General features: G+C 39.2%; 1 protein-coding gene across 2 annotated transcripts in view; it reads left to right on the forward strand.

Moving 5' to 3' along the window:
* Positions 1-246: 246 nt before the first annotated feature.
* Positions 247-10,415, forward strand: part of LOC308087508 (uncharacterized protein) — a 24,269-nt gene continuing 14,100 nt past the window's right edge. The window contains exons 1-6 of one of the 2 annotated variants that reach the window (XM_080431423.1): positions 247-285; positions 2,456-2,553; positions 3,542-3,782; positions 4,946-5,052; positions 5,283-5,416; positions 6,206-6,258. In XM_080431423.1, coding sequence (XP_080287549.1) covers positions 2,520-2,553; positions 3,542-3,782; positions 4,946-5,052; positions 5,283-5,416; positions 6,206-6,258 — 569 coding nt within the window. In that variant the 5' untranslated portion in view covers positions 247-285; positions 2,456-2,519. The remainder of the gene's footprint in view (positions 286-2,455; positions 2,554-3,541; positions 3,783-4,945; positions 5,053-5,282; positions 5,417-6,205; positions 6,259-10,415) is intronic. The other variant, XM_080431424.1, reaches the window with a different exon arrangement.

Raw genomic sequence — 10,415 nt, forward strand, 5'->3', positions numbered from 1 at the left:
AGAACTAAACATCTGTTTGTAGTGTGTATTTCTTATGTGGTGAATGTGCACCACCTAGTGGACCACCTGTTGGAACTATACCTGATTTGTGACAAACTGCATCCCAGACAGTGAATTCATCTTTGATAAAAAGATAAGATTATAACCTGTAAAATGTCACTTCCTTTTTTGTGTTATGGTTACTTTAATGCTTTTCCTCTGAGGGATCAATCATTGTAATGTAAATGTGAATCAACAGGTGACAGAGTGAAGGTGTGATCAGGAGGAGCTGTGTTGGAGGACTGGGTAAGGAAGACAACATTATTATTACCTGCAGATCAGATTATGAATTATCATTTACAGTGTATTGTTGAGCAGAAGAGGATTAGTATGTTTATAACAGGGACAGTGAGTGACCACACACCACTACCAAACACATGATTGTGTCAAATTGATACTTTGGATATTCATAAATTATTCTGTATTATAAACAGAAAAGCAACAACAGAAGCTCAGTTTGTTGTTGCTACATGAATAGACTAGTGACAACAATGTGACATACACCTCCTGGAGGTAGAACTAAACATATAGTTTTACTTCATCTCTAAGGTCTTTCATACATGAAATGGATTATTGTATTAAACTATGTTATTGTAAAAGTGGTGAAATGGATACATATTGTCATGATACACCCACAAACAGAAAGGCTGGTCGTATGGGGTTGAGGCTTTCCCATTGTGTAGATTCACAATGGAAGGTCTGAGATGTTTGAAACTTTGTATAGTTAGAAGTAATTTAATGAATCTATTATCATAACCTTTCACTAAAATGTGGTGGTCTGAAGGGCCTGCTATTCTACTTCTGTATATACAGTATACATAATTATACATATAATATATATAATATACTTTCCATTCTACTTCTCCCGTGGGGGGGGGGGGGGGGGGGGTTACCATATCATGCACTCTCCCCCATGTCTAACCGACTTTTTCTTTTTACTAATTTATCAGTGCATATAGAATAATGTCTCTCCAGTATAAATAATCAGTGTATATAGAATAATGTCTCTCACTTTAGACTTTATATATATATATAGCTGCCAGAAGAACATGATCAACTTGACCAAAGATTCAGGAGCCTCTATTTTTATTCTATGGTATGTGTCGCCCTCAAATGGACAGACTCTACATAGCAGGCTGACAACATTTTCAAAAGGAATAGTTCTTCATCCACCTTGACTGAAGTTTCTCAAAGTGGCAAATCTGCAAGACCAAATATGTTGCCTGTTTGTAATGATGTTATATATTTTAATTGTGAAAACAATACAATCTTTGGGAGCTTGTAGATCTGCTATTCTCACTACTTTTGAGCTATTTAACACTGTTACTGAACAAACACTCTATAGTAATGATTACTATCACAATATAGAGCTATTTAACACTGTTACTGAACAAACACTATAGTAATGATTACTATCACAATATAGAGCTATTTAACACTGTTACTGAACAAACACTATAGTAATGATTGCTATCACAATATAGAGCTATTTAATACTGTTACTGAACAAACACTATAGTAATGATTACTATCACAATATAGAGCTATTTAACACTGTTACTGAATAAACACTCTATAGTAATGATTACTATCACAATATAGAGCTATTTAACACTGTTACTGAACAAACACTCTATAGTAATGATTACTATCACAATAATAGAGCTATTCAACACTGTTACTGAACAAACACTATAGTAATGATTACTATCACAATATAGAGCTATTTAACACTGTTACTGAACAAACACTCTATAGCAATGATTACTATCACAATATAGAGCTATTTAATACTGTTACTGAACAAACACTCTATAGCAATGATTACTATCACAATATAGAGCTATTTAACACTGTTACTGAACAAACACTCTATAGTAATGATTACTATCACAATATAGAGCTATTTAACACTGTTACTGAACAAACACTCTATAGTAATGATTACTATCACAATATAGAGCTATTTAACACTGTTACTGAACAAACACTCTATAGCAATGATTACTATCACAATATAGAGCTATAGTATTTAACACTGTTCCATTTAGCATTTAGAAACGGGTTCTGGTCTAGCAACGCTGTCTCTGTAACACCATTCCAGACCTCTCTCGATCCAGACCATGGCTTTTAAGAGTGTTCTTTAAGGCAATGGTTCTCAAACGTATTAATTTCAGGGACCCCCATAACCCTGTGAGTGTGCAAATGGAGAGAAATCCATTTGCACACTCTCTGTACTTTACTTTATTTGTTTATTTAGACAGGACAGAGCATATTAATGAACGTCACATGAACGTAAATACACCGGATTTAGCAAATATGCTAATTTTCATCCATATATTCATATTTTTTATTATGGATACGTTAAGGTTTTTCCTTAGAGATCAATATATTTCATGTAAATGTGAACCAACAGATGACAGAGTGAAGGTGTGACCAGGAGGAAGCTGTGTTGTCCTCAGTGGGAGATCCTCAACAAAATGTACACATCCAAAAAACTCTCTCCAGATGAAAGTGAGCTGACACTATGAATAATGTCTTCAATATACTGATTAACTACTTGAACCCCAGCATCCATATTCTGGGGGAACATTAGCCAAAAATAGCAGATTTACAAGCACACAACGGAGCTTGTAGATCGGCTATTTTTGATGAAGAGATTTGGTGTGGACGGAAAACAACCTGTCCAAGTACAGAGCCAACTTAGGTCCAGTTTACTAAGAATAGAGGGTTTAATTAAATTAAGTTTAATTAAAAAAATCCATGTCCTTCATTGATGTTACTTAGCCAAGCCCCTTTTTCTGATTGGTTGATGTTTGATGGTTTCTATCTTTTGCGATAACTTTTGAATGGTTTGTCGTACAGACTTGTGAGTCGCATCACTTGATTTGGTTGAGAGTCCTCGTCCTTCGTTGGTGTTACTTAGCCGTGACATAAACCTAACAGGAAGTCAGCTATTTTGAATTTATTGTGGCATTTTAGCACATTTTTGCCATTTTCTTACTTAGAATTGTAGATCCGGCTCTGCCTGGAGGTCCCCAGGACCAACCACCTAACCTGGTGCAATAGAGCTTTTTCTGTTGCTGCCCCCTCCCTGCCCCACTCCCCAACCATATCAAAGAAGCCCCACACCCTCCCATCCTTCAAAACCGCTCTGCTTTCCCCAGTTAAATGTTTTTATAGTCTTTTTTTTGTTTTCTCCTCCCCTCATATTAAGGATCTTTGGGTACTTGGAAAAGCGCTATATAAATCTGATAGATTATTATTATTATTATTATTATTATTATTATTATTATTATTATTATTATTATTATTATTACCCTTATTATTATTATTATTGTTATTATTATTATTATTATTATTATTATTATTATTATTATTATTATTATTATACATAATAATTAGGCAAAAGAACCATGGTTGCTAGGGTTTTATTGTTAATATATTTTGCCCACATACGTAGTCTCATCCACAATGTAATGTTCATTCTCCTTATCTTCAGAGAAACATTTTGTCGACCAACACCGGCATCACCTGATTCAGAGAGTGATCGATGTCATTCCCATCCTGGATCAGCTAGTTGAGGAGGATGTCATCACCCAAGAGGACTTCAGTAATGTGCGGTCTAAGTGCACACACCAGGACATGATGAGGGAACTCTACAAACTCCTGAACTCCAGAAAAGCCAAAGACATTTTCTACAAAGGTCTAGAAGAACATGAGACGCTTCTTCTTGATGAGCTGTAAGTAATACTCATTTATATTCATCTTTAGATAAACATTGTACTAGTATAAGAGAATGTATCTTTTCAGGCCATGATGCTTTCACTATTATGTGTCATTCTCTTTTATACTGGTTCTATTTCCAAGAGATCCATACTTTAATTCTAATGTTTTAATAATGTTTGTGAATATAAATTATAATTGTTTACCCAGGATTTTCATATTGTTCATTTTATGTGAACACTAACTTTGCATGAGGTGATCTTCAAGAGACAAAACATGTCTTCTGAAGATGTTTTTCTTCTCAAATAAATGTATTGAATACGGTAATTACATTACTGACCAATGTTTGGTCCTAATTGGTCTAAATCAGAGGTGTCAAACTCATTTTGGTGTCCGGGCAAGATTGGTCAAATGGTGACTTGATGTGGGCAGGAACCAGTTGCGGACGCACATGCACGCTCACACGCATTCAGTTATACAGCATTGTTTTTCAATCTGTTGTCTTGTCTTATTATTATTATTATAATTATTATTATAAACCATTTTACTACTTTAATTATAATTATTTACATTAAAATCAAACAATGCAATTTGTAAGGATTCCATCCATTTGAAATTAATTAAATTCATTACCTGGTAATCATTACCAGGTAATGAATTTAATTGTTCTATTTCAAATGGATTTCAAATGGATGGAACATTATCATAACCACACACATTACCTCACACATTACCAGGTAATGTGTGAGCACAGCAGTGGAGCAGTCAGTGGTGTCTCAGCAGTCAGCAGCAGCCAGCAGTTTGTGTTCTCTCTTCTCCTCAGCTTTCAGGTGAATGGTAAATAGCTGTTTACCTGTGGCTCTTTTTATGCGGTATTTGACGACGTAGAAGAGGACACCTTATGTTAATTTACATGGCCATGGCTTCAATTTTTTTGTTGTAACTATTATAACTATATAGAAACACACACACACACACACACACACACACACACACACACACACACACACACACACACACACACACACACACACACACACACATTCTGGGGCCACCGCGGTCAGAGAACTAGGATAGGTACCTTGGAATAATCACATCACATTAATATTAAAGACAGGTGGAGGGGGGAGAAGGGGGGAGAGTACTTTACTTAAACCATTCGATTATCTATGTTGACTAGTAAAGACAGGAAGCTGGATGTGAAAAAACGGATTAAAGAGGAAGAGGAGGATTTTGGGTTGGAGGCCTCCAGCAGCTCCTCAGTCAGCACTCAGAGTAAAAGGAGAAGTGAGTAACTTATATTTAAGTAATAATAATTATATTTGATATATTTGACTATTTTACTTTTCATTCAGAACAATTTTAATCAAAGATCACATCTCTTCTCTTCTCTCCTCTCCTCTCCTCTCCTCTCCTCTCCTCTCCTCTTCTCTTCTCTTCTCTTCTCTTCTCTCCTCTCCTCTCCTCTCCTCTCCTCTCCTCTCCTCTCCTCTCCTCTCCTCTCCTCTCCTCTCCAGAGTTGCATCAGTCTCTGATTTCCACCCCAGCTGCCCATCAGGATCCAGAGAACCTGTCCTTCCTTCAGCCTGAGGCCCCCCAGGTACTGGAAGAGAGTGTCCACACAATGTTGTCTGAGTTACATACCGATAAGGTGGGAATAAGTTAGTTATATTTCTAGTGCTTCACAATGTTTTTTTTTGGTTCCGAAATGTCGACATTAAACCTGGTTTGTGTAAAATGTTCACATTCAAATCACATACCATATTCAGAGGAACATTTTAATAATTCAGTGTTTTGACACTGTTACATTGTTTCTCATACCACAGTGATTCTTGAGACATTTGAACAGGAGGTAGAGTAATAACCGATCAACACAACCCAACAAACTGTTCTCTTGAAATAGTACATCAAAGAACTACAAAGCATTGTAGTTGCAGTTGTTTACATTAATATGCTGTCATCAGGCAGGTTGGGGTGTGTGGTGTGTGTGTGTGTGTGTGTGTGTGTGTGTGTGTGTGTGTGTGTGTGTGTGTGTGTGTGTGTGTGTGTGTGTGTGTGTGGGGGGGGGGGGGGGGGGGGGGTAGACAGACTCAGGGTAGAAGACTTGATTGATTGAATACTTTATTCGTCAGCAATGTGAACAACACGAGGTACAGTGAGACATTAAGGCTAAAAGGTAACACAAAAAAGGTCTTGGGGACTTGTTTCCATTGTGGTCCTACTGTATGTATTCAATTCATCAACACAGCATAAAGAATGACACAATAATTATTATACATGTCATCAACAAATAGAAAACAAACTAACCGGTAACCCTTTGAAAGAGGTTGATCATTCCAACATGGTCATTGTGAGTAAAACCAGCTCCATACAGAATAATCACACTGACAGAACATCATGAAAGTTACAGATTGTTTGTTTCCTGCTTTTTGTCTTCCAGCCTTCCAGTTTTTCCCCCATGGTGCACACAGAACACACAACCAATGAATACAGGTAGGTCATCCTCAACAGCTTCCTCCACAGAAGTAGAAGTTGTGTCTTTGGGTGCATCCACACATGAGCGCCAACTTGACGCTCGGAAGTTGGAAGTCCCATCCACTCCCATGTTATAGGAAAAAAACGAAAGACTGTCCCGATTTGCGTCCGGAAAAGCATATCCGGGTTCCGCTCTGGTAAACAATCACCCGGAAGTGAAAGGCACCAACCAATAGGACAGATACGTCTTGTGTTCTCTCCACTGGGCGGGTTTGGCTCTTGTAGTTTTCTTGCAGGGGAAATGCAAGGTAGACGCTCCAGCACAAACACACACAACACATGCACTCTATTTCAATACATGTAAAAGTCCTTATTTATTGAAGATGGGGAGGTCTTTTTGGACAGGGCGGGGTACAAATTTTTATGGATTAAACATTTGTGTTATTTTTTTGACAGAGTTTAGAAAAAACATAATTAGGGTACTAGCAAGGGTTTGGGGATCTTTCACCAGGGTGTTGTCTATTTTTAGTTCTAAGCTATTATTGTTCTGTTTGTAGTATTTCCCTGTCAGTTTGTTTATGCACTCCCAGACTTTCTTACCATTTCCTTTTGCACTCTCTATGATATAGGTGTAAAATTTTGCTTTTGCCTTCCTTAGGAATTGGGTGACTTGGTTTCGTACATGGGCAAATTTCTGTCTGTCAGTTGTTAAACCAGATTTTAATGACTTTTTATAAAAAGTACAAATTCAGTTTGACTTGGTATCTGTGTCTTTGTGTTGTGTGGGGGCGCAGACTTGCCTCCGGTTGATCATATCGGGAGCACCCGTTATCATTCTCCTAATTGTCATCAGTTAAACACCTGCTTGCATAGCTGATGGTAGTAAGGGGATGGAGGGGTATAGGGGGCGGGAGTGATGGGTGTGGGCCTGTGGGGTGCTCCCTACAGGTCCCTATAAAAATAGTTAAAGTATGACAGAAGGGGTTATGTCATGTGGTGTGGGAGGTGGGGTGGTGGTGGAGTATGGGGTGTATGTGTGTCTGTGCGTGTGTGGGGGGGGGGGGGGTTTGGAGCTTACAGTGTACAAACGTTTTAGCATCAAAATATACTTTGAGTACCAAAGTAAAAGTACTAAAATTTTCTGAAAATAGCCGATCTACAAGCTCATAACGCTTCACATTGTAGATCGGCTGTATGTGGTTACTGTAGGTTTTGTATCAATAATAAAATCTGCAAAGTAACAAGTAACTAAAGCTGTCAAATGCTGTCATTGTAGTGGAGTAGAAGTAACACAAATGGAAAGGAAAGTAGAAGGACCTCAAAATTAAACTGTGCATGGTAAGCACTTGCATAGTATAATAATATGTAATAACTTGCATAATTTGTAGATTTTGAAATATTTAACTTTAAACACCCCAAAAAGTCTATGGGAAAGTCACTGCGGCCGCATTTTTTACACTACAGATTTTTACATCACCAAGTTCGCACGGGTCTGCTCTCCAATTTAATCCAAAGATCTAAGCTGTGTGATGTATACATTTTTAGTTAAGACCATTAATATAAACCCATGTCTCTCTTCACTCTAGCACTCTAGCAATCAGTGCAGCTGGTGCTAGCTAATCTCTCAGTCATTGGCTGTCAGGCAGTGGTGCTGCAAAGTAACTAAGTATATTTACTCAAGTACTATGCAAGTGCTTACCATGCACATTTTAATTTTGAGGTCCTTTTACGTTCCTTTCCATTTTTGTTACTTCTACTCCACTACAATGACAGCTTTAGTTACTTGTTACTTTGCAGATTTTGTTATTAATACAAAACACACAGTAACTACATACAGCCGATCTACAATGTGACGCGTTATGAGCTTGTAGATCGGCTAGTTTCAGAAAATTTGAGTACTTTTACTTTGGTACTCAAAGTATATTTTGATGCTAAAACGTGTGTACACTGTAAGCTCCAAACTCTCCCCCCACCCCCACACACACACACAGAAGCCAAATGCCAATACCGAAAATCTCTGCCACTCGCTCACTCCCACTCGGTCACTCCGACTTCGAACCGGAAGTAGTCAGGTTCCAATTGTTCATTTGCTTCTTGGAGGAGGCGAGTTGAGTCGAGTGGAGGAGGCGAGGAGGCTCTCCGCTTCCGCATTGAGCGAGTGTACATGAAGTGTACGCTCGAGCTGTCTCCACAGCTCCTTCCGCATCACGTGTACACGTTTTTTTTTTTTTTTTTCCCCTTCTCCCGTGACGTATACATGGTCCTCCTCCACATGTGGCCACACAAACAATGCTTGAAACCCGAAACCATGCCGAAAACACCCCCCCCCCCCTTCACCCCTGCTGCTCACTCGTTGCGCATCTCACACACACACACACACACACACACACACACACACACACACACACACACACACACACACACACACACCACACAGTGTAAAGTAACTGAAAAGACCGCAACAAGCCACTGGCTTTATTGCGTTGTATGATATAAAGCATAATACAATTATACATTGTAATATATTGTGCACACTTATTCTGTCTCAAAAGCTGATAGTTTCTCTTCGTGCATGCCTCAATGCAGTGCACGGACTACTATAAATGACTGTGACAAAGATTATGTTAACATTGTTAATTTCTGGGACGAAGAAAAAGAAAAGAAAACGGGTGGAAAACGGAACGCTAACACACTGCCCCATTTTTTTTGCGGGCTGAGGCCGCCGGATTAGACCCGGGGCGAGGGTGTTTTAGGACGAGAGGTGCGCGAGCAGCGCGATGGTATTTTTTGCTTGATATTGATATTGTTTGATGGCGAAACAATCATGACTGATACACATAAAAGACGACCCTTCACAGCTAATAGAGAATTTTACATTTTAAGAATCGGTTCAGAATTGAATGAGTACGGCTATAGTTAAATGTGAACCTGTTTCTGCTATAAATATGCATCCACCGTTCCGCGCGCCCCTGGCTGCGACGTTTCCTTTTTGACACACATCTACACTTCATGGAGTACATTTTTGTACTGGGGTTCTGGGACTGTACGAGAAAAAAGAGGGACAGGTCAGGATTAAATTCATAAATGTAAGTTTGCTCATCCTGGCGCTTCATTCACTATTTCAGGAATAAATGGCTTTGCACAACAATGTTAACTATAAAGTGTGGCCATCCATCCACATTGATGAATTGTCTATTCTGTATTATTCTATACCTGCATATTATTCTATGCATGTATATCTTCATCCACGGCTCTGGTCCAGCTGTGTTAGACGTCATAAGTGATCGCGGAATTTGCCGTCGCTTTGAAATGACGCTGAGTGCATTCCGATCCTTTGAGGGCAACCGGTCGACCACTCCGTCCTCGCAAATAATCCTCGGCTCCTCGCAGGGGCGGGGCTTAGGCGCGAGTGGAGGAAGCGAGGAGAGTGAGCGAGTGACCGAGCTTTGGGGAATGGAATTCAGCTAGAGAGACACACATACACCCCATTCTCCAGCTCCCACACAACCTCCCACACCACCTCCCACACCACATGACATGTTTAGTCGATACACTTTTAGTCGATACACTTATTTGTTTTAGCTCTTGCTCATTTGATTTAGCTATTTTGTCTCATCTGTTTAAGGAAGTAGGTAGCTGATATATTGCACTTTTAGCTTAGCGCTAGGTATACTCTTGGTTGCTTGTTTTTGCAGAAAATGCACTTAAGACTTCTGGTGATTAGTAGTTTCGTTCCCTACCTATGTTGAATGCACTTATTGTAAGTCGCTTTGGATAAAAGCGTCTGCTAAATGACTGTAATGTAATGTAATGTAATGACATACCCCCCTCTGTCATACAAACTATAGAAAAGAAAAGCCGATCTACAATGTGATGCGTGATGAGCTTGTAGATCTGCTATTTTGGAAAAATCTTGGCAGTCTTTGGAAAGTGTGAGTACAGGGGGCGGCAGTGGCTCAGGGGTAGAGTGGCCGGTAGAGTGGTCGGATGGCAAGGTTCCCAGTTCGATCCCGGGCTCCCCCAGAGTTAGTTTCGAAGCGTCCTTGAGCAAGAACCCCTAATTGCTTCCGATGGGGGCAGGTACCTTAGATGGTTTTCTCCGGCATCGGTGTGTAAATGGGTGAAATTTTAATGGCAATAATTTTGTAAAGCTCCAATTTAACACTAATGGTGTG

The sequence above is a fragment of the Gymnoscopelus braueri genome (genome assembly GCF_963280865.1).
Source record: "Gymnoscopelus braueri genome assembly, chromosome: 6".
Classification (NCBI taxonomy): Eukaryota; Metazoa; Chordata; class Actinopteri; order Myctophiformes; family Myctophidae; genus Gymnoscopelus; species Gymnoscopelus braueri.